Here is a 25,541-nt window from a genome sequence, read left to right on the forward strand (position 1 = left end):
GCTGCCTAAAGTGTTGCTGAACTGGGGGTGCTGTCTATAGCACTGAACCAGGGGTGCTGCCTATCATGTTGCTGAAATGGGGGTACTGTCTATAGCACTGAACCAGAGGTGATGCTCATAGTACTGAACCAATGTTCTTGCCTATAGTGCTGCTGAATCAGGGGTGCTATCTATAGTGCTTAACCAGGGGTGCTGCCTATAGTGCTGAACTAGGGGTGCTGCCTGTAGTGCTGAACCAGGGGTGCTGTCTATAGTGCTGCTGAACCAGGGGTGCTGCCTATAGTGCTGACCCAGGGGTGCTGTCTATAGCACTGAACCATGGGCGCTAACTAAAGTGTTGCTTAACTGGGGGTGCTGAATAGTACCGAACCAAGTTTCTTGCCTATAGCGCTGATCTAGGGGTGCTGTCCATAGTGCTGAACTATAGTTGCTGCCCATACTGCTGAACCAGGCATGCTGTCCTTTGTGCTTCTGAACCAGGGGTGCTGCCCATAATCGTTAATCTGGGGGAACTATGATAATGCGGTAACTCGGGGGTACTGTCCATAGTGCTGTACCAGAATTATTGGCCATTGTACTGAACCTGGGGGAACTCTCAGTGTTACTGAATTAGGGACGCCGTAGTACTGTGACCTACATGAATTGTCCTTAGAGCTGAACCTTCCGGAGCTGTCTGTTCTTCTGACCCCTATCTGAGCTGTCTTTATGACCAAGTTTGGGGGACCTCTTCATAGTACTGAACCCTACATGGGTTTTCCTAAGTGCTTAACCTGGAGGAGCAGTCCATGGAGCTGAAACTGGGAGATGGCCATATTGTGGAACCCTCCAGCAGATTTCCATAGTGCTGAGCCCTCAAGGAACTGTTCTGAATGCTGAACCTGAGGACATGTCTACAGCGCTGTTCTTTTCAGGGACTGTCTACAGAGCTGAACCTGGGGGAAATGTCTCTAGTGCTGCATCCTCCGGTAGATCTTCTCTTCGATCGATGTCCCATAGTTCTCATATTCGTAGTTGAATTTATGGAGCTATCCATAGTGCTGAACCCTCTATGTGCTGCCCAAAGTTCTGATCCCACCAGTAGATGTCCATAGTGCTAAACCCTCCAGTAGATGTCCGTAGTGCTGAATCCTCCAGTAGATGTCCATATTACTGAACCCACCAGTAGATGTCCATAGTACTAGATCCTCTGGACTAGTGCTGGACGCAATTCTGAACAGTTCTACTGCACTTAGCTAGCCAGGATCTCCTCATTATGCCCAACCTACCTGGTTCTACAGTTTAAGAACCTATTTTAGAGCTCTGAATCTGCAGGAAATGACCCATAGTTGTGAACCTGCCGTTAGGAGGTAAATAATCCTCAATCAATCAGATCAGGATCTGTCGAAAGTACTGATCCTGATCACACTGTCTGTGAGCAAAATTTACTCATTAACCTGTGCACTGGACCACAGCTCAGATTTAGGTACCATTACAATACACAAAGCATAGGCCAGTCTATATCTATCTATCTATCTATCTATCTATCTATCTATCTATCTATCTATCTATCTATCTATCTATCTATCTATCTGATTGATTCATATGGAGTAGATACATAAGACATAGGTGGATCTCTCTATGTATCTGTTTATCTATGACATATGTATCAATTCTATTTCACATCTATCTCTTTCATCTATCTGATAGATAGATAGCTAGATAGATAGATAGATATGAGATAGATAGATAGATAGATAAATAAATAGATATGTGATAAGAGCGATAGGAAAGATCCATCTATTTGAAATGTATCTCAATGGGTGTAAATTCCGGAAAAAAATTGGAGCATTGAATATTTGGTAAAAAAAACACCTCCAGATCTCTCCAGATCCTGCGGTCTCCGAATTCACACTAAGTGCACATAGTGCACATATATATGTGTGTGTGTATAAAATTTCCCTCTTTGTCTATAGAAGACCCACTTCATCTGTACACACAGTCCCGCTTTATAGATACAGGCTCTCTCTGTGTATATATATATATATATATATATATATATATATATATATATATATATATATATATATATATATATATATATATATATATATATTCTCACTTATCTGTATACACATCCGCTCTATATGTGTACAGTCCCGCTTTATCTCTAGAAGAGACTGGATACATTGTTGCATTTGCTCTTATTCTCTTATTGATATAAAGGTAAATAGTAGACAGTAATGATGTTGCAGCAGATTGTTTGGGGCTCCTAGGATGAATAGTGCAGTGTTCTCCCTTGAGGAAGAGCCGCCTGTCTATTGACGAGTGACACCGGGGAAATGGGGCGTAAAATTAAAGAATCTTTGTACAACAATGAAGGGGCAGGAGAATATTCAAGTCGTGATATGAAACCCAACAAGCATCTCTGGTGTCCCGCAGTCCCCTTATCCTGCATTATATTCTCTTACACCCCCAGCTAAAAAAGAAAAAGCATTTAACCATTTCAAAGCCAAGAGGTAATCCTGTGGATTATGGAATTAGCAGGTTCATGCGGCATGTTCATTACCCCACATGTATTATAGTCAGGGCAATAAGCATTCACTTATATTCTACAGGAATACGTGAATCCCATGGATGTGGGGCAGAAGACGGTGAACAGCCCGGAGGGGGGCGCCCCAGGACTGATTGGGGGCGCAGGAGTTACCCACCACAGCCCGGATAATGATGTACCCCTACAAGCCTCCTCGAAACTGGCCAGGTTATCCCAGTCTACTTCCAATGACAGCAAAGGATTTGAGGAATCCAAAGCCAGCGCCCTGGAGAGATCCAGAACTGGGGGGTCCTGCAAGATCAGCACCCCAAGTCATGGGAAATTTGTCATAAGGAAAGATTCAGCCGATGGGTTTCCACTGAAGGCTTCAAACATGACTGACATCAACGGGCAGAACAACTCTATGCACTGCAGAATTGTTCCCCTCCAGAGCGCAGAGCAGGACCCCAATCAGAGCTTTGGAAAGACCAGCCTGGAGCAGAACAACGCCAAGGGCGGCTGGGTGCCCATGAACCAGAGCACCGTCATACTGGGCACAGATGGCAACACCTCGGTCATGTCGGGCAACCTCAGTGGGGTAAGAGACTGGAGATGTATGTTGTTTGCATTGATTGACGGATGAGGAAATTAATGTCATGTTTATACATTACTAACCGTGATACATAGTAGATGGGGTGCCGCAAGAGCTTACCATCTGATGACTGGGATGTACAAGGATACCTGGTTAGTCCTCGGTAGTAAGTGATGTATCAGGGTATTCCGCCGGGACCCCTGAACACCTCGCGCTAGTTTTCATTATTTCCTTGCAGTGAATTTAATAATACTCTCATATCGTATATGCTGTACGTACCTGATTATATATATATGTTTATGTGTATATATGTGTGTCCTTACAATGACAAAAGCGGGTGGTTATGTACATGATCAGATGATCAGATGATCAGAGAGCGATATTCCATTACACACAGTGATACTGGAAGATCAATTAATGGAATCTATCTACCTATCTATCCGAAATCTTTTTTTTCTCTTCCTTCCTTCCCTATACAGTAATAATGACAGCTGTCAGTCTATTATCAGTCTGTCAGCCATCACTGTCATTCTATCACGAAGTCTTCTGCTGGCTCTCTGCATTAGGAGATGTGTGACTTGTGATTCTCTTTCCTTAGGACGATGATGGGGATGAGAACAAAGCACGAGGGAACTGGTCCAATAAACTGGATTTTATCCTCTCCATGGTGGGGTATGCGGTGGGCCTGGGCAATGTCTGGAGATTCCCCTACTTGGCATTTAAAAATGGCGGAGGTAGAGTACAATGCCGACTGCTGTCACATCACAGATGCCGGAGAGTGAGAATGTTATGTGCATGAATCAAGAGAAATCCTATAAACCGCACGATGTATCTGTAGGACCTGGTGTCACATGCCACACTTTCTTGTATACAGTGTGTGAGTTGTGTAACAATACAAGAGACAGGAGTGCCAGGACACCAAAGACAGGATAGACAGGAGTGCCAGGACTAATGTTTGACACCAATGACAGGTGTACCAGATGTGCACCTGTATGTAATGATGTCAGTGTACACGGTTCCCAGTACAGGCAGATGAATTTTCGATGCCACATGCAGCACCACACACTAATACCTTACTGCAGTGCCAGCAGAGCGGCATAGTGTTAACATGGAAAAGATAAACGCATGGTGGAAGTAACTGTCATGATACAACATGATACTATAATGCAAATACCCTGCAGTGTATAATATTACATTATTACAATATACTATAACAATACAGAGCACCGCAGAGTACAATATCCTGTTATAGCAATAGGACAACTCTACATTGTTCAACGTCCTGGGATTCTAAACACATCACTGCAGCGTACAACATACACAGTATAATTATTTAGTATTATGCTAAATATACCACACTGTACAATATCTTATTACATCACACAACCCGCAGTGTGTAATATTCTATTATTATATCACATAGTGCTTCAGTGTAAAATATTCTATTATTGCAACACACAACCTGAAGTATGCAATATCCTATTATTATATTACATGACTTGCAGGGAAAAATATTTAATTATTTATTACTCTATTTCTCACAACCTGCAGTTAGAATATTGTATTAATACTTCATATATCCCTAGTGTACAATGTTCTACTATTACTTCATACAACCTTGCAGTGTACAATATCCTGTTAATACATCATACAACTCAACATTCACAATATTATTTGAGATAAGATAGACATGATATATATATATATATATATATATATATATATATATATATATAGCACATAGAGATAAATAATGAGATAGTTATTAAATAGATATAGACAGATCGATAGATAGGAGATAGATAGATATTAGATAAATAGATATGAGATAGATAGATAGATATGAGACAGATAGATATGAGACAGATAGATAGATGGATGTAATTTATTATCAGGGGAGTGTTTGATACCAGATTCCTCATGTAGTTTTAACCTTTCTCCAGTTTCTGGAGTGATGAATGTTGCATGATGGTGATAAGTTTGTTACATCTTTAATTATGTTGCAATTCTTTAATCTGTCTAAAGCCTTCCTCCACTCACACCCCACCCCTTTTATAGACACTTTGGAGAAGTGGAGTGAGAGGTGTAGCAGCTGTTATTTGAGATGCAGCTCAATAGTAAATTTGTCTAAGTAGATTTGCACAAAAAATGTTGCAAGTAATGCTCGATTTTAATTGTCCCTCCTGTTGTTTACACCATGCGGCACATTTATTACTGTTGTCATAGAGTTCTGCAGTAAATTGCACCTTTTTTGAAGCAAATCAATTTAAATAAATTTATTATTGATTAGCATAAAAAATTACAGACATTAGGCCTCTCACGCTACTTTTCCAAAATGTCTATATATGAGGGTGGGGTTTGAGCAGAATGGGGGTTTTAGACAGACAAGGGAACTGCAACTTTGCAGCATTTGTTGCACTCTCACTCCAGATGTGACTCCAAATCTGCAGACCTTTTTAGAGATGTAACACATTTATCATCCTTATGCAACATTCAGTACATTTGTTATATTTTCAACTGAGAAGGAAATAAAACTGGCATCAAAAATTCCCCTAATGGTTAGTATGATATTATCCCGTACTATATGGCTTTATCTTATGTTATGTGTTATATTAGAATGTGATTGGGAGATGGTACAATGCTCCAGGACCATTTATTGGAAGATAACTCCTTGTAAGCCAATGCTTGACCTTCTAACAGCTCTTGTAATATGACTGTGAATATAAGTCAAGCCACAGTCTTCTCCAGGAAAAAAAAAATGTGCAGACAGCTGTTTTGGTGTTTTTAAATCTCCTCCCGCCTACTTGGCGCTCTGTACAAGGAGAAGCAGTACACCCCCCCTCACCCATATCCTAGGGCTCTCACCCAACCAGCCAGCAAACCTACTGTACACTACTAAGGGGAAAAACATGAAACAGCTATCTGCAGATGTTATCTCTTCCCTATAGAGAAAGTTCTGTTCTGGTTTATATCCTCAACATATTACAAGACCTAATAGATAGGACAAGGTGAGACATTGATTTATAGGAAAGCTGCCTTCCAATAGGTGGCGCTGCAGTGGCATTGTACCAACTCCTATTTGCATACAGAGGAAGATTAGTTGATCTATAAAGGTAGTTTTACACCTAACAATTTAACATTCCCATGAGCGAACAACGCCAAAGTTCACTTATTTGCTCATACAACCTGTTTATACAGGCAGATAAATCATTTGCTTGTTCACCTTCTAAATCGCTCAGTCATTCACATTCTCTGTATCAGTGAATGAGAACGACTGAGCAATCAGTATAGAAATAGAATTAGCGAACAATTCAATGAAGATTTTCATGCTTGCCTGGAATGAATGATAAGCAAATGAATTATCGTCTATCGTTCAATTGTTGGCCGTGTTTACACTGAACGATTATCGTTCATTGTCGCTTGTTTGAAGGTTGTGGTCATTGTAATAGATGAGCGATGGAAATGATGCAGAAGTGCCACTTGTAAACATTAACGGGGGAGCTATGGGAGACGCCAGGGGGCTGTCAAACTTTGAATTAAAGGGGTTGTATAGAATTGAAAAAACATGGCTTCTATTGTCTGGAAACAGCGCCACCCCTCTCCATGGATTGCATGTGTATTGCACCTCAGCCTCTTTCACTTCAATACAACTGAGCTGCAATACCAGATAGATGTTGTAGAGACAGGGGTGGCGCTATTTCTGGATCAGCCATGCTTTTACAGTTCTCTACGACCTCTTTCAAATAAAGATGAAGTCTTTTGGCAGATACAAGGCTGATATTGCCAGTACTAGAAAATTAAAATGCGGGTTGGAAAACCCCTTTAATAAGTAACATTCCACTTTCTACAATGTTACAAATTCTCACTGTGTTACTTCTTTCTGTGTTCTCTCAGGTGCCTTCCTCATTCCCTACTTGACAATGTTGGCTCTAGCCGGGGTCCCCATTTTCCTTTTGGAGGTGTCACTCGGACAGTTCGCCAGTCAGGGCCCTATCTCTGTGTGGAAAGCTATTCCTGCATTGCAAGGTGAGTGACACAATGTCTTCTTCCATAGTTATCATCATGACTGTCTCCAGGGGTATATGCTTTGGACTCATGCTTTTCTGTTACTGTGCAGCTTAGTATATTTTAGTGATTCTTAGATGTTACTTATTTGAGTAGGTGGTACTTGGCTTAGAAGCATACAGAAACACTGATACCCGGCCCATGTTCCAGAGTGCATATACTGCTGGAGCATATAGGGATGTCAGAGGGCACTATAGCATCTAATCAAATGCACACGTCCAGAGACAGCTCTTCCTTCTCTTCTTATTTTTACCTATCATTTTTGGGGATCCTCTAGAGAGGGATGTATGTGTAGGTCCATACTGCCTGTGGAGTAGAAGAAGAGGCTAGGCATAGCTGGGGCTCCTTCCTTCAATGGGCTCCATAGCGGCTGTGTGGGCTGCCCCTATCATATGTATGCCCTTGGTATTGGGTGATATATAATGTTCTACAATGAACCATTACTGTATTAGGAACAGCTGGTGTGTGACATCTTGTGATCAGGAATGGTATCATCTTTCCTTAAGGAGAGCACCTAGAAGGTGTGCGAGGAGACTAATAAGGCTATCCATGTTCCTTTGGCAAATATATGACAATAAGGAAGATGGAAGAATACCTCTGCAGTCTAGGTTTCTCCTCACATACCTTCTAGGTGCTCTCTTTAAGGAGAGATGATACACCTCCTGACCTACTTCAATAGGCCTCTCACTAGCCAAGCCAGAAACCTACTGCAAAACTAATGAGGGGCACAACCTCCCAAACAGCTGTCTGTGTATGGATTATGGCTTGGTTTTCAATTTCCAGTCATTGTTATAAAGACTTGTATAAAGAGTCTGATATTGATTTGTAGCAACGCTACCATCCAATAGGTGGCGCTGCAGAGGTATTGTTCCATCTTCTTTATCTGCATCTTGTGATCAGTAATGGGTACCACATGATGGCTGTGTCACAATCTGCTCTCAGCAGAAGGCAACATTTGGCAATCACGGGTAAACATGGTGACTTGTCTGCAGGCAGATTGTTGGTACCCGAGGGTCTGGTGCCAGTATTTCTGAAATAGTCACAGTTGTTGGCTGTTCATGAACTGCAGTTTACCAAGACTGGTTGTACCATGGACAGACATCCAACAGAGGACTACACAGGCCACGTATGATGAATACTAGAAACAAGCATTCGGTGGCATGTCTGGTATCTCAGTAATGACGTGCCATAATGGACCAAGTGACCCAGCAGTACAATAGGGGGGAAGTTAAGGCCCATTTGCAAGGGGCGATTATCGTTCAGAGTTGTTGAAGCTCCCGCGGGAGTTTAAAGATGGTCGTCGCATGTAAATGAATGCAGAAAACTGAACGACTAGCTGTTCAGTGTAAACAGCAGTCGTTCAGTTCTGAGCAGCTGCCTGCTTCGAGCTTCACTGGGACGTGCTGTTGGGTATATTTCCACAGTGCCCATGTGGCATACTTTGTGTTGACTGGGATTCAATAGCCAAAGGCCGAAAAGGTTGTCCCTGATGACCCCGGATCATTGCCAACAGTGCCTTGCATGGGCAAGACATCAATGGACCTTGGACACATGGCAAAAGGCCGTCTGGAGTGATGAGTCCTGTTTCCTGCTGAATGATATAGACGGCCCAGTCCATATCTAGAGTAAACAACATGAAGCCATATCCCATGGGTGCCCTGTTGGCTGGTGGTGGCAGTGTCACAGTCTGGGGAGTATTTTCCTGGCATGGCCTAGGACTGTTGGTCATCATATCACAATCCTTGAATGGTGAACACTACAGGGACCTGTCAGCGGACCATCTACACCCATATCTCCTGGAAGTCTTCCCCAACCGCAGTGCCATCTTCCAACAGGACAACGCTCCATATCATTGAGCTCGGATCCCTAGAGAGTGGCTGGAAGAACACAACAATGAATTCTCCACATTGCCCTAACCCCCAGGACCCACCGGACTGTAGCCCCATGGAACATGTTTGGTATATGCTGGAAAGGGCTGTCAGATCTGCTACCATCTATCTGCAAAATGTGCACCAACTGATGGAGCTGCTGCAGTGGGCATTGGGCAAGTTGGGTGTGGAGGATGTTTGCCACCTTGTGGAATCTGTTTCCTGACATCTGGAACGTCGGAACAACCCATTATTGAGTAGTTGTTCCTAATGCGGTGATTGTTCTGTGTAGATCCCACATTTTGTTTGCCATCACCTGAATGTTTTACATCACATATGCCCAAGTGGTCACAATGTGGCACCATGAACCCTTATGTCCAACGTGTCATCTCCAGTACTGGTTTGTAGAGCCTGATATAGGAAGGGATGAATACATCCCGGTGCCTGATCCCCTGTTAGCTCCTCTAAGAGGAGTAGAGAGCAGCCAGAACCAAGGAGAAGGAGAGGGTCCTGTACTGAATGGGCATTGTGACTGACATATTGGTTTGGGCACTGTCCTGGCACTATTTTCTCTGTGTTTGGAATTGATTGGCACTACTATAGGGCTGTCACAACTTTATGGGTGATTATGTGTAGATGGAGCAATGATATAGGTAGGGATGTACTAGTGTGATGCTTGTGTTTGGCCAATGTGTCTTCATGGGCACAACAGGAATAGCTAATGACTGTTTGAGTCATTAGCTCTGGAGATCTATGGCTCATTCACACGGGCGTGTGCAGATTCAGTCCATGAAATACGCACCATTTTCACGACAGATACCGCGCATATTGTGGATTTTTGCGTATGTATTCATTGTATTTTTCACGTGCGCAAAAAAAACACACGATGGCCTCCTTGATTTCTCCTGCCACCATGTGTAAATACGCAGTGCATACTCGTCTACCATGCGTATCCACTGTATATTTACGTCATCACATTGACTTTAAGGGCTTCTTCACTCGGTGTACTTGTGCAATTTTGTGCACTGAAAAATCCTGCGCACAATACGCAGAAAAAACCCCATTGATTTCAATAAGTTCATTTTTTGGCGCTCGCGGTTCTCATGGGCACAAAAAAAATAGGACCTGCTCTATTTTGTGCGCATTTGTGCACCAAAGAGCTCCATAAAGGTCCAAGTGAAGCGCACAAATGCGCACAGATATACGTGCAGGTAAGTGCAATACGCTACAGAAACCCGTGCACACCAGCGCCTCCTTTGACCCAATAGCCATTTAAATCAGAGCAACAGTGATTCCCCCACCCATGTGAACTAGCTGTGCCTGCGCAGGCATACACGCAAAGTACCCTCGTTCATTGCGCAAAAACATTATGCAGGAGCCAGAGCATTTTGAAATACATCTGTGTGAATATTGGCAAATATGCCCGTTTTAGCGCAATGTATTTGGGCAGTGAACGAGGTTGATTTGCGTGTGTGATTTCGCATAATACTATACTTTTTGCGCACGTGTTCATATGCGAGCTGACTCACTCCCACCCTGATTTAAAAGGCTGCGGTCCAAATGTGTTCTTTTCCCCGTGGGTTTTCGCAGCGTATCTCCTTTCCTATTGCTCACACATTTGAGCAGCCACCATAGACTTCTATGGGACCATTTGGTGCGCAAATACGCAGGAAAATACGTGGGGTCTTATTTTTTTGCACGCGACAGTAATACATGCAAAAACATTGCACGTATAAGGTACCGCGGATGCGATGTTTTCAATGGGCAACCTTGCATCGCACTCGCATACACATAGCACGCCGTGATTTGTGTTTTCTGGCCCCTTTGAAACCAATGGGCGATACGTTTTAAGGGACGTACCACGATTTTTTCCCGCACTATGATGCGAAGCATCGTCTTGCAACGCACAAATCTTGCGCGATTTTCCTGGCCGTGTGAAAGCTACTTCGCTACTTCCCTGAAACGATGGGAAACGTTTTTGACACAAAAATGCCTTGCGTCCGCGGGGACATCGCACGTTCCTGAGCACAATATTGTGCCAAGTTTCACAGCCCGATATCGCGCTCTCCCGTGTGACTTTAGCCTTAGATCGTCTTCAGAGGGGCGCATGCGCAACTACTCTCACCGCTACCGACTGCAGTTGTACATGAATATTTTTTAACTTTTTCGGAATATTCAAACTGCGTGCTAAAGCAGGAATATAGCGCCTGCCCCATCTTTGTCGCAAATAGTATTAACTAGGGCAAGTCCTATGGTTTCTGGACTGTACTATTAATGAGCGGGGATACCGCTAGTGAAAACAAGACTATTGATATCAGTGGTTTTGTTTCATCCCGTTATGCGTCCGTGATTAACACGGCCGCATAACGGGAAAAAATCACATCCATCTGTTTAAGCCCTTAGGCTGGGAACGCAGGACTAAACACGAAGCCCTCTAGAGGTTCTTAGTACTGTAAGTGTTGGCGGTGTGGCCATGATGATGACGGGTAGTAGTAGAGTGGTGTTTACGTCTACATAGCTTTTGTCATCTTCTCTTCCATGATTGAGGCTTCTGGACAGCAGTCGGACATTATAGTGAACCATTAAAATGTTCCAGGTTCTGCAAGGCGTATGCTAATATGTTGTGTTCTAGATTACTCCAGAGGGCACATGCCATGTCCATAGGGGGCGCTTGCCTCATGCTTTACTGGTAATGTGCAGCTCAGTGGATTATTATGTGATTGGCTTAGAAACATCAGGCAACATTGCTGTAGATGACGCCAGATGTACGTTCTAGATTGCATATGCTATGGGAACACATAGGCCATCGGCACACATTCTGTTTCATCAGTTGGATCTTTGCCTAGAACTGTTTCATTAAGATAAAATAGGCTACACATCATTGGAAAAAGAAACCGTGGTATTAAATGAATTGTTCTAGATTACATGTTCTCCATCTGATCACGGACATTGTAGAGGGCCGTTTACACGGGATGATTATTGCTCAAAATTCGTTCCAGGTTTTTATCGCTACCTTCCATCACTGGATCGCGGGATTATCGTTCTGTGTCAATGTGAGGCGCTGAGCGAGAAGCCAGCAAGAATCTCGCGATCCAGCGGTGAAGTCTGTCAGTATTACTGCCCTGCATGAGCGCTAACGACCTCAGCGGTGACGGCGCTAATGAAGTCATTTAGTTGACTGTCGGCGCGTGTAGTAGGGACATTACTCTACTTGTGTTTGGCATTGATAGGATTAGGCATGCGGCCTTCTATCTGTTCTGGACTGCGTGCAATCTCCATTACCTTCATGTGACGGTTGTCTGTTCTAGCTCTTTTCCTGCTTGTATGTGTTCTAGATCACACAAGGTTTTGTCCTTTCTCTACTTTATCATGATATTTTTATCTACTCTTTATGTTACATTAACTTGAAGGTTCTTTCATCTGTATGCATTTTGACATCTGACTTACATTGGGGTTCTAGATCACATGTTTTAGCCTGTGCACATGATATCTATTGTGCCTGCGCTATATTATACAGCTTCTCTTGCACCATATTAGTTGTACACAGCACCTTCCTCTACTGGTAGGGTGCTACTACAAGGGCGACGGACATGGCAGCTTCTTCTTCTCCAAGGTCCAGCAGTTGAGAGGTTGCAGCTCTACAGTTTTAGGATGGATTTGGGGTTTTGCTAAGTGGGCTTATGATTTCTGTGTATTTGACTGCTGGAAATGTTCCCTGCGAATTTCATGGTTTGAGGTTTTATCGTAAAGCAGCTACACATGAGGGTGAGATCATAGAATGGAAGAGTTGGAAGGGACCTCCAGGGTCATCTGGTCCTCCGGGATCATCGGTTCCTCCAGGGTCATCTGGTCCTCCGGGATCATCGGGTCCAATCCTCTGCTCAGTGCAGGATCACTAAATCATCCAAGACAGATGTCTGTTCAGTCTCTGAAGACTTCCATAGAGGAGAACTCCCCACCTCCCGTGGCAACCTGTTCCACACATTGATCCCCCTCACTGTCTAATATCTAATCTGTGTCTCCTCCCTTTCAGTTTCATCCCATTGCTTCTAGTCTTTCCTTGTGCAGATGAGAATAGGGCTGATCCCTCTGCACTGTGACAGCCCTTCAGATATTTGTAGACCGCTATTAAGTCTCCTCTCAGCCTTCTCTTCTGCTAAACATTCGCAGATCCTTTAACCGTTCCTCATGGGACATGATTTGCAGACCGCTCACCATCTTGGTAACTCTTCTCTGAACTTGCTCCAGTTTGTCTATGTCTTTTTTAAAGTGGGGTGCCCAGAACTGGACCCAGTATTCCAGATGAGGTCTGACTAAGGAAGAGTAGAGGGGGATAATGACCTCACGTGATCTAGACTCCATGCTTCTCTTAATACATCCCAGAATTATGTTTGCCTTTTTGGCTGCTGCATCACATTGTTGACTCATGTTCAGTCTATGATCTATTAGTATACCCAAGTCTTTTTCACATGTGCTGCTGCTTAGCCCAATTCCTCCCATTCTGTATGTGCTTTTTTCATTTTTCTTGCCCAGATGTAGGACTTTGCATTTCTCCTTGTTAAATACCATTCTGTTAGTCGCTGCTCACTGTGCAAGCTTTTCTAGATCTTTTTGAATCCTCTCTTTCTCTTCCCTAGTGTTAGGTATCCCTCCTAGCTTTGTGTCATCAGCAAATGTGATCAGTTTCCCATCAATTCCCTCCTCCAGATCATTTATAACAATGTTGACCCACACTGGGCCTAGGACAGAGCCTTGTGGTCCCCACTTGATACATTCTCCCACTTGGATGTGCAGCCATTTATGACCACTCTTTAAGTACGATCACTCAGCCGGTTGTGAATCCACCTAACAGTTGTGTTTTTCAGGACTTTTCAGTATATTCATTTTTCGCTGTGGTTGTTGTAGGTGCAGTAAAATATACAATTTTTTATGTAGGCTATTGTATTAAAGTGTTATTTGGGAGTTATACTGTATGATGCTGTAAGTTAGGCACCAACAGAAGGTACTGCACAGAGCAACATCCCTGCCCCCACCAATCAGATATTTATGAAGTATCCTATACGTATGATATAATTGTTGCCTGTTAGAAACCCCTTTTGTTGTGTTTCTTGTCAACCATTGGTATGTTATCTTGCTTCTGTGTTGCTACAATGCTGGATTCACGATTGTACTAGATGGTTGTCGTAGCTCCTAAGACAGCAAAGCATCTCTCTACCCCATCACAATGTCACCACTATTATCTGTGACATGTATGACTTCTGTGGGATTAGTCTTTCTCTGGACTGCCATCTTTTATACAGAAGATGGTCGGCACAATCAGTAAACTCACTGCCAGCTTTATGTTACTTTATGTAACACATTTGCATTGCCTAATTCAAATCCTCTCTTACTATACTTTAAAGGGGTTGTCTCGCTGCAGCAAGTGGGGTTATACACTTCTGTATGGCCATATTAATGCACTTTGTAATGTACATTGTGCATTAAATATGAGCCATACAGAAGTTATTCACTTACCTGCTCCGTTGCTGGCGTCCTCGTCTCCATGGAGCCGTCTAATTTCGCTGGCGGCTTGCTTTTTTAGACGCGCTTGCGCAGTCCGTTCTTCTCCTCTCAGCACGAGCCGCTTCAGTGTGCTCCCCGCTACAGCTCTTCTGCGCATGCGCAGACGAGCTGTCACTGCTTGGGAGCGCGCTGGAGCGGCCATTCTGTACCATCCTCTGTTAGAAGAAGGTGCAGAGCCGCCCAGCTGTCCCGCCGTCCTGGTAAGTGATGGGCCGGGTGGGCTGCCGCTGCGCCGGGGGGCTGTCGCTGCGATGGGGGGGGGCTGCCACTGCGATGGGAGGGCTGTCGCTGTGGCGGGGGGGGGCTGCCGCTGTGATGGGGGGCTGTCGCTGTGCCGGGGGGGGGGCTGTCGCTGTGCCGGGGGGGCTGTCGCTGCGATGGGGGGGGCTGTCGCTGTGATGGGGGGGCTGTCGCTGTGTCGGGGGGGGGGGGGGCTGCCGCTGTGATGGGGGTCTGTCGCTGCGATGGGGGGGGCTGTCGCTGCGATGGGGGGGGCTGTCGCTGCAATGGGGGGGCTGCCGCTGCGATGGGGGGGCTGTCGCTGTGATGGGGGGGCTGTCGCTGCGATGGGGGGGCTGCCGCTGTGCCGGGGGGGGGCTGCGCCGGTTACCTGCTGCCTGGCGGTGGGTGACTGGTCGGCCGTGTTCACTCCAGGGGTCCGGTCGGCGGCTGCGGGGCGTCTGGTTGTCAGGGAGACACAGCTGGTAGCGTCTCGGGAGCGCGCACGTCGGGCTACAGCAAGCGACGGGAAAAGAGCCGGCGGCCATCTTGGGAAAATTTTTATAAGTTGCTGAAACGCTGGAACGGTAAGTACAAACCAGCTAGAAAAGTCATTTACAGGGGGGCTTAGTAATGTATGCTTAATTAGGGGGACTGGGCAATAAAAAAAAATCCACTCCTGCCTCGAGACATCTCCTTTAACAATGCCATCTCTACAGTTAGGCCTATTGCCAAAAGCTTCACATGCCATAAATGGGCATAGGGTGCGTCTTATACCCTGTCATGCGAGGTCAGTACAGTATGGCTCCACGAGCCTTTTTGCCTGGTCTCTCTCTTCTCTCTCTAACTCTCCTCAGGTTCAGAATGGGAGCCACTTCTGATAGGTTCACACCTCTTTTTAACATGGACTCTTCAGGTGGAGCATAACCAGGTAGCTCGACAGCAGAGAACCCTTTTCAATTGACCATTTTCCTCACCTATGACCCCCTAGTGTCTCACAGTCGTCATTACATTGACTCCTCTGCCACACATGGTGTGATGTTACTGTACTGGCTATAGACTAGGCAGAATAAAACTTGTGTCATCTGCAGTTTTTATCATTTGTCCATTCAAGGGGCATCATACAAGTGTTTATAGCGCTTTCGAGACAACAGTTGGTGATCTGGTTGGGGATCATTGATCTTTGCATTCCACTCTCCCTTAAATCATATTTATTACTGTTGACTTGTTATTGTAGAGTCATGAGTACCAACACTATTTGAAGCTGGTCCTCCTCTGCTTGCTGTCACTGTGGGGATCGATTCTTCCCCTGCAGTGATGTCAGAGAGAATGGAGTGTTGGCTGAGTATTCGCAGTCGGCGCTCCATTCACTTCAACGAGGCTGATGAAAATACCTGAGTGCTGACCAGTGGGCTATGTCCAAAGGCCAACTGAAAGTGAATAGAGTGCCATTGTGCTTGCACAACCAGCACTCCATTCAGTCTCTCCTCACTGCGGGGGGTGCAATAACACCGAGTGAAAAGGGCGAAGAACACGGGACACCCATCTTCGAGATCAACGGGGGACTTAGTGGTGAGACCTCCACCAATCAGCAAGTTATCCTCTATCCTGTGGATATCCTGTAATTTTAGTACAACCTCTTGAACATTTACAGATTTGTTCTACTGGATATTTTCGGATATGCAGATGACCTTCATATAGTCAGCAAAGGGATATTATGACAGAACAAGTTCACTTAAAGCCCCTCAGTGAGTCTGCGACGTTCATGTACATTTTCCGTATGCGAGAAACGTCCATAAAAAAAATGGTGAAAATCCCATGCATTTTACCCATATATCTACGTTTTTAAATGGTATATGGCGTATTCATTTTGATCCATTTTCTTTACATTTTTCAAAGTCCTGGGTATAATAGATGATGAGAGAGATCTCTGTACTGACTCCTGATATATCTATACATAGTTATTAGAGCGCCCCCTTGTTACAGTCCTGAGTATAATAGATGATGGGAGAGATCTCTGTACTGACTCCTGATATATCTATACATAGTTATTAGAGCACCCCTTGTTACAGTCCTGGGTATAATAGATGATGGGAGAGATCTCTGTACTGACTCATGATATATCTATACATAGTTATTAGAGCGCCCCCTTGTTACAGTCCTGGGTATAATAGATGATGGGAGAGATCTCTGTACTGACCCCTGATATATCTATACATGGTTATTAGAGTGCCCCCTTGTTAAAGTCCTGTGTATAATAGATGATGGGAGAGATCTCTGTACTGACTCATGATATATCTATACATAGTTATTAGAGCGCCCCCTTGTTACAGTCCTGGGTATAATAGATGATGGGAGAGATCTCTGTACTGACCCCTGATATATCTATACATAGTTATTAGAGCGCCCCCTTGTTACAGTCCTGGGTATAATAGATGATGGGAGAGATCTCTGTACTGACCCCTGATATATCTATACATAGTTATTAGAGCGCCCCCTTGTTACAGTCCTGAGTATAATAGATGATGGGAGAGATCTCTGTACTGACCCCTGATATATTATACATAGTAATTAGAGTGCCCCCTTGTTACAGTCCTGGGTATAATAGATGATGGGAGAGATCTCTGTACTGACTCCTGATATATCTATACATAGTTATTAGAGCGCCCCCTTGTTACAGTCCTGGGTATAATAGATGATGGGAGAGATCTCTGTACTGACACCTGATATATCTATACATAGTTATTAGAGTGCCCCCTTGTTAAAGTCCTGTGTATAATAGATGATGGGAGAGATCTCGGTACTGACCCCTGATATATCTATACATAGTTATTAGAGCGCCCCCTTGTTACAGTCCTGAGAATAATAGATGATGGGAGAGATCTCTGTACTGACCCCTGATATATTATACATAGTAATTAGAGTGCCCCCTTGTTACAGTCCTGGGTATAATAGATGATGGGAGAGATCTCTGTACTGACTCCTGATATATCTATACATAGTTATTAGAGCGCCCCCTTGTTACAGTCCTGGGTATAATAGATGATGGGAGAGATCTCTGTACTGACTCCTGATATATCTATACATAGTTATTAGAGCGCCCCCTTGTTACAGTCCTGGGTATAATAGATGATGGGAGAGATCTCTGTACTGACCCCTGATATATCTATACATGGTTATTAGAGTGCCCCCTTGTTAAAGTCCTGTGTATAATAGATGATGGGAGAGATCTCTGTACTGACTCATGATATATCTATACATAGTTATTAGAGCGCCCCCTTGTTACAGTCCTGGGTATAATAGATGATGGGAGAGATCTCTGTACTGACCCCTGATATATCTATACATAGTTATAAGAGCGCCCCCTTGTTACAGTCCTGGGTATAATAGATGATGGGAGAGATCTCTGTACTGACCCCTGATATATTATACATAGTAATTAGAGTGCCCCCTTGTTACAGTCCTGGGTATAATAGATGATAGGAGAGATCTCTGTACTGACTCCTGATATATCTATACATAGTTATTAGAGCGCCCCCTTGTTACGGTCCTGGGTATAATAGATGATGGGAGAGATCTCTGTACTGACACCTGATATATCTATACATAGTTATTAGAGGGCCCCCTTGTTAAAGTCCTGTGTATAATAGATGATGGGAGAGATCTCTGTACTGACTCCTGATATATCTATACATAGTTATTAGAGCGCCCCCTTGTTACAGTCCTGGGTATAATAGATGATGGGAGAGATCTCTGTACTGACCCCTGATATATCTATACATAGTTATTAGAGCGCCCCCTTGTTACAGTCCTGGGTATAATAGATGATGGGAGAGATCTCTGTACTGACCCCTGATATATCTATACATAGTTATTAGAGCGCCCCCTTGTTACAGTCCTTCGTATAATAGATGATGGGAGAGATCTCTGTACTGACCCCTGATATATTATACATAGTAATTAGAGTGCCCCCTTGTTACAGTCCTGGGTATAATAGATGATGGGAGAGATCTCTGTACTGACTCCTGATATATCTATACATAGTTATTAGAGCGCCCCCTTGTTACAGTCATGGGTAGAATAGATGATGGGAGAGATCTCTGTACTAACCTCTTATATACCTATACATAGTTATTAGAGCGCCACCTTGTTACAGTCCTGGGTATAAGAGATGATCGGAGAGATCTCTGTACTGAACTCAGATATATCTATACATAGTTATTAGAGCGCCCCTTGTTACAGTCCTGGATATAATAGATGATAGGAGAGATCTCTGTACTGACTTATGATATATCTATACATAGTTATTAGAGCGCCCCTTTGTTACAGTCCTGTGTATAATAGATGATGGGAGAGATCTCTGTACTGACCCCTGATATATCTATACGTAGTTATTAGAGCACCCCCTTGTTATAGTCCTGAGTATAATAGATGATGGGAGAGATCTCTGTACTAACCCCTGATATATAATACATAGTTATTAGAGCGCCCCCTTATTACAGTCCTGGGTATAATAGATGATGGGAGAGATATCTGTACTGACCCCTAATATATTATACATAGTTTTTAGAGCTCCCCCTTGTTACAGTCCTGGGTATAATAGATGATTGGAGACATCTCTGTACTTTTCCCTGATATATTATACATAGTTATTAGAGCGCCCCCTTGTTACAGCCCTGGGTATAATAGATGATGGGAGAGATCTCTGTACTGACCTCTGATATATCTATACATAGTTATTAGAGCGCCCCCTAGTTACAGTCCTGGGTTTTATAGATGATAGGAGAGATCTCTGTATTGTCCTCTGATATATTATACATAGTTATTACAGTGCACCCTTCTTACAGTCCTGGGTATAATAGATGATGGGAGAGATCTCTGTACTGACCCCTGCTATACATATCTATAGTTATTAGAGCGCCCCTTTGTTACAGTCCTGGGTAGAATAGATGATGGAAGAGAACTCTGTACTGACCCCTGATATATTTATATATAGTTATTAGAGCGCCTCCTAGTTACAGTCCTTGGTATAATAGATGATGGGAGAGAGCTCTGCACTGATTCCTGATATATCTATACATAGTTATTAGAGCGCCACCTTGTTACAGTCCTGGGTATAATAGATGATGGGGAGAGACCTCTGTACTGACCCCTGATATATTTATATATAGTTATTAGAGCGCCCCCTTGTTACAGTCCTTGGTAAAATAGATGATGGGAGAGATTTCTGTACTGACCCCTGATATATCTACACATAGTTATTAGAGCGCGCCCTTGTTACAGTCCTGGGTATAATAGATGATGGGGAGAGACCTCTGTACTGACCCCTGACATATTATACATAGTTATTAGAGTGCCCCCTTGTTACAGTCCTGGGTATAATAGATGATGGGGGAGATCTCTGTACTGACCCCTGATATATTTATATATAGTTATTTGAGCGCCCCCTTGTTACAGTCCTTCGTATAATAGATGATGGGAGAGATCTCTGTAGTGACCTCTGATATATCTATACATAGTTATTAGAGCGCCCCCTTGTTACAGTCCTGGGTTTTATAGATGATGGGAGAGATCTCTGTATTGTCCTCTGATATATTATACATAGTTATTAGAGTGCACCCTTCTTACAGTCCTGGGTATAATAGATGATGGGAGAGATCTCTGTACTGACCCCTGATATATTATACATAGTTATTAGAGCGCCCCCTTGTTACAGTCCTGGGTATAATAGATGATGGGAGAGATCTCTTTACTGACCCTTGATATATCTATACATAGTTATTAGAGCGCCCCCTTGTTACAGTCCTGGTTATAATAGATGATCGGAGAGATCTCTGTAGTGACCTCTGATATATCTATACATAGTTATTAGAGCGCCCCCTTGTTACAGTCCTGGGTTTTATAGATGATGGGAGAGATCTCTGTATTGTCCTCTGATATATTATACATAGTTATTAGAGTGCACCCTTCTTACAGTCCTGGGTATAATAGATGATGGGAGAGATCTCTGTACTGATCCCTGCTATACATATATATAGTTATTAGAGCGCCCCTTTGTTACAGTCCTGGGTATAATAGATGATGGGAGAGATATCTGTACTGACCTCTGATATATTTATATATAGTTATTAGAGCGCCTCCTAGTTACAGTCCTTGGTATAATGGATGATGGAAGAGATCTCTGTACTGACACCTGATATATCTACACATAGTTATTAGAGCGCCCCCTTGTTACAGTCCTGGGTATAATAGATGATGGGGAGAGACCTCTGTACTGACCCCTGACATATTATACATAGTTATTAGAGTGCCCCCTTGTTACAGTCCTGGGTATAATAGATGACGGGGGAGATCTCTGTACTGACCCCTGATATATTTATATATAGTTATTAGAGCGCCCCCTTGTTACAGTCCTTCGTATAATAGATGATGGGAGAGATCTCTGTACTGACCCCTGATATATTATACAAAGTTATTAGAGCGCCACCTTGTTACAGTCCTGGGTATAATAGATGATCGGAGAGATCTCTGTAGTGACCTCTGATATATCTATACATAGTTATTAGAGCGCCCCCTTGTTACAGTCCTGGGTTTTATAGATGATGGAAGAGATCTCTGTATTGTCCTCTGATATATTATACATAGTTATTAGAGTGCACCCTTCTTACAGTCCTGGGTATAATAGATCATGGGAGAGATCTCTGTACTGACCCCTGATATATTATACATAGTTATTAGAGCGCCCCCTTGTTACAGTCCTGGGTATAAGAGATGATGGGAGAGATCTCTATACTGACCCTTGATATATCTATACATAGTTATTAGAGCGCCCCCTTGTTACAGTCCTGGGTATAATAGATGATAGGAGAGATCTCTGTACCGACCCCTGATATAGCTTTACATAGTTATTAGAGCGCCTCCTTGTTACAGTCCTGAGTATAATAGATAATAGGAGAGATCTCTGTATTGTCCCCTGATATATTACACATAGTTATTAGAGCGCCCCCTTATTACAGTCCTGGGTATAATAGATGATTGGAGAGATCTCTGTACTAACCTCTTATATACCTATACAAAGTTATTACAGCGCCACCTTGTTACAGTCCTGGGTATAATAGATGATCGGAGAGATCTCTGTAGTGACCTCTGATATATCTATACATAGTTATTAGAGCACCCCCTTGTTACAGTCCTGGGTTTTATAGATGATGGGAGAGATCTCTGTATTGTCCTCTGATATATTATACATAGTTATTAGAGTGCACCCTTCTTACAGTCCTGGGTATAATAGATGATGGGAGAGATCTCTGTACTGATCCCTGCTATACATATATATATAGTTATTAGAGCGCCCCTTTGTTACAGTCCTGGGTATAATAGATGATGGGAGAGATCTCTGTACTGACCTCTGATATATTTATATATAGGTATTAGAGCGCCTCCTAGTTACAGTCCTTGGTATAATGGATGATGGAAGAGATCTCTGTACTGACTCCTGATATATCTATACATAGTTATTAGATCGCCACCTTGTTACAGTCTTGGGTATAATAGATGATGGGAAGAGACCTGTGTACTGACCCCTGACACATTATACATAGTTTTTAGAGCGCCACCTTGTTACAGTCCTGGGTATAATAGATGATGGGGAGAGACCTCTGTACTGACCCCTGATATATCTACACATAGTTATTAGAGCGCCCCCTTGTTACAGTCCTGGGTATAATAGATGATGGGAGAGATCTCTGTACCGACCCCTGATATAGCTTTACATAGTTATTAGAGCACCCCCTTGTTACAGTCCTGAGTATAATAGATGATAGGAGAGATCTTTGTATTGTCCCCTGATATATTACACATAGTTATTAGAGAGCCCCCTTGTTACAGTCCTGGGTATAATAGATGATGGCAGAGATCTCTGTACTGACCCCTGATATATCTATACATAGTTATTAGAGCGCCCCCTTGTTACAGTCCTGGGTATAATAGATGATGGCAGAGATCTCTGTACTGATCCTTGATATATTATACAGTTATTAGCGTGCCCCCTTGTTACAGTGCTGAGTATAATAGATGATAGGAGAGATCTTTGTATTGTCCCCTGATATATTACACATAGTTATTAGAGAGCCCCCTTGTTACAGTCCTGGGTATAATAGATGATGGCAGAGATCTCTGTACTGACCCCTGATATATCTATACATAGTTATTAGAGCGCCCCCTTGTTACAGTCCTGGGTATAATAGATGATGGCAGAGATCTCTGTACTGATCCTTGATATATTATACAGTTATTAGAGCGCCCCCTTGTTACAATTCTGGGTATAATAGATGATGGCAGAGATCTCTGTACTGACCCCTGATATATTATACAAAGTTATTAGAGCGCCACCTTGTTACAGTCCTGGGTATAATAGATGATCGGAGAGGTCTCTGTAGTGACCTCTGATATATCTATACATAGTTATTAGAGCGCCCCCTTGTTACAGTCCTGGGTTTTATAGATGATGGGAGAGATCTCTGTATTGTCCTCTGATATATTATACATAGTTATTAGAGTGCACCCTTCTTACAGTCCTGGGTATAATAGATGATGGGAGAGATCTCTGTACTGACCCCTGATATATTATACATAGTTATTAGAGCGCCCCCTTGTTACAGTCCTGGGTATAATAGATGATGGGAGAGATCTCTATACTGACCCTTGATATATCTATACATAGTTATTAGAGCGCCCCCTTGTTACAGTCCTGGTTATAATTGATGATCGGAGAGATCTCTGTAGTGACCTCTGATATATCTATACATAGTTATTAGAGCGCCCCCTTGTTACAGTCCTGGGTTTTATAGATGATGGGAGAGATCTCTGTATTGTCCTCTGATATATTATACATAGTTATTAGAGTGCACCCTTCTTACAGTCCTGGGTATAATAGATGATGGGAGAGATCTCTGTACTGATCCCTGCTATACATATATATAGTTATTAGAGCGCCCCTTTGTTACAGTCCTGGGTATAATAGATGATGGGAGAGATATCTGTACTGACCTCTGATATATTTATATATAGTTATTAGAGCGCCTCCTAGTTACAGTCCTTGGTATAATGGATTATGGAAGAGATCTCTGTACTGACACCTGATATATCTACACATAGTTATTAGAGCGCCCCCTTGTTACAGTCCTGGGTATAATAGATGATGGGGAGAGACCTCTGTACTGACCCCTGACATATTATACATAGTTATTAGAGTGCCCCCTTGTTACAGTCCTGGGTATAATAGATGACGGGGGAGATCTCTGTACTGACCCCTGATATATTTATATATAGTTATTAGAGCGCCCCCTTGTTACAGTCCTTCGTATAATAGATGATGGGAGAGATCTCTGTACTGACCCCTGATATATTATACAAAGTTATTAGAGCGCCACCTTGTTACAGTCCTGGGTATAATAGATGATCGGAGAGATCTCTGTAGTGACCTCTGATATATCTATACATAGTTATTAGAGCGCCCCCTTGTTACAGTCCTGGGTTTTATAGATGATGGAAGAGATCTCTGTATTGTCCTCTGATATATTATACATAGTTATTAGAGTGCACCCTTCTTACAGTCCTGGGTATAATAGATCATGGGAGAGATCTCTGTACTGACCCCTGATATATTATACATAGTTATTAGAGCGCCCCCTTGTTACAGTCCTGGGTATAAGAGATGATGGGAGAGATCTCTATACTGACCCTTGATATATCTATACATAGTTATTAGAGCGCCCCCTTGTTACAGTCCTGGGTATAATAGATGATAGGAGAGATCTCTGTACCGACCCCTGATATAGCTTTACATAGTTATTAGAGCGCCTCCTTGTTACAGTCCTGAGTATAATAGATGATAGGAGAGATCTCTGTATTGTCCCCTGATATATTACACATAGTTATTAGAGCGCCCCCTTGTTACAGTCCTGGGTATAATAGATGATTGGAGAGATCTCTGTACTAACCTCTTATATACCTATACAAAGTTATTACAGCGCCACCTTGTTACAGTCCTGGGTATAATAGATGATCGGAGAGATCTCTGTAGTGACCTCTGATATATCTATACATAGTTATTAGAGCACCCCCTTGTTACAGTCCTGGGTTTTATAGATGATGGGAGAGATCTCTGTATTGTCCTCTGATATATTATACATAGTTATTAGAGTGCACCCTTCTTACAGTCCTGGGTATAATAGATGATGGGAGAGATCTCTGTACTGATCCCTGCTATACATATATATATATAGTTATTAGAGCGCCCCTTTGTTACAGTCCTGGGTATAATAGATGATGGGAGAGATCTCTGTACTGACCTCTGATATATTTATATATAGGTATTAGAGCGCCTCCTAGTTACAGTCCTTGGTATAATGGATGATGGAAGAGATCTCTGTACTGACTCCTGATATATCTATATATCTATACATAGTTATTAGATCGCCACCTTGTTACAGTCTTGGGTATAATAGATGATGGGAAGAGACCTGTGTACTGACCCCTGACACATTATACATAGTTTTTAGAGCGCCACCTTGTTACAGTCCTGGGTATAATAGATGATGGGGAGAGACCTCTGTACTGACCCCTGATATATCTACACATAGTTATTAGAGCGCCCCCTTGTTACAGTCCTGGGTATAATAGATGATGGGAGAGATCTCTGTACCGACCCCTGATATAGCTTTAC

General features: G+C 43.1%; 1 protein-coding gene across 1 annotated transcript in view; it reads left to right on the forward strand.

The window, feature by feature from the left end:
• SLC6A5 (solute carrier family 6 member 5) overlaps nt 1-25,541 on the forward strand; it is a 108,577-nt gene that overhangs the window by 237 nt on the left and 82,799 nt on the right. The window contains exons 2-4 of the mRNA XM_066582521.1: nt 2,595-3,107; nt 3,700-3,835; nt 6,996-7,127. Coding sequence (XP_066438618.1) covers nt 2,595-3,107; nt 3,700-3,835; nt 6,996-7,127 — 781 coding nt within the window. The remainder of the gene's footprint in view (nt 1-2,594; nt 3,108-3,699; nt 3,836-6,995; nt 7,128-25,541) is intronic.

The sequence above is a fragment of the Eleutherodactylus coqui genome, chromosome 11 (assembly GCF_035609145.1).
Source record: "Eleutherodactylus coqui strain aEleCoq1 chromosome 11, aEleCoq1.hap1, whole genome shotgun sequence".
NCBI lineage: Eukaryota > Metazoa > Chordata > Amphibia > Anura > Eleutherodactylidae > Eleutherodactylus > Eleutherodactylus coqui.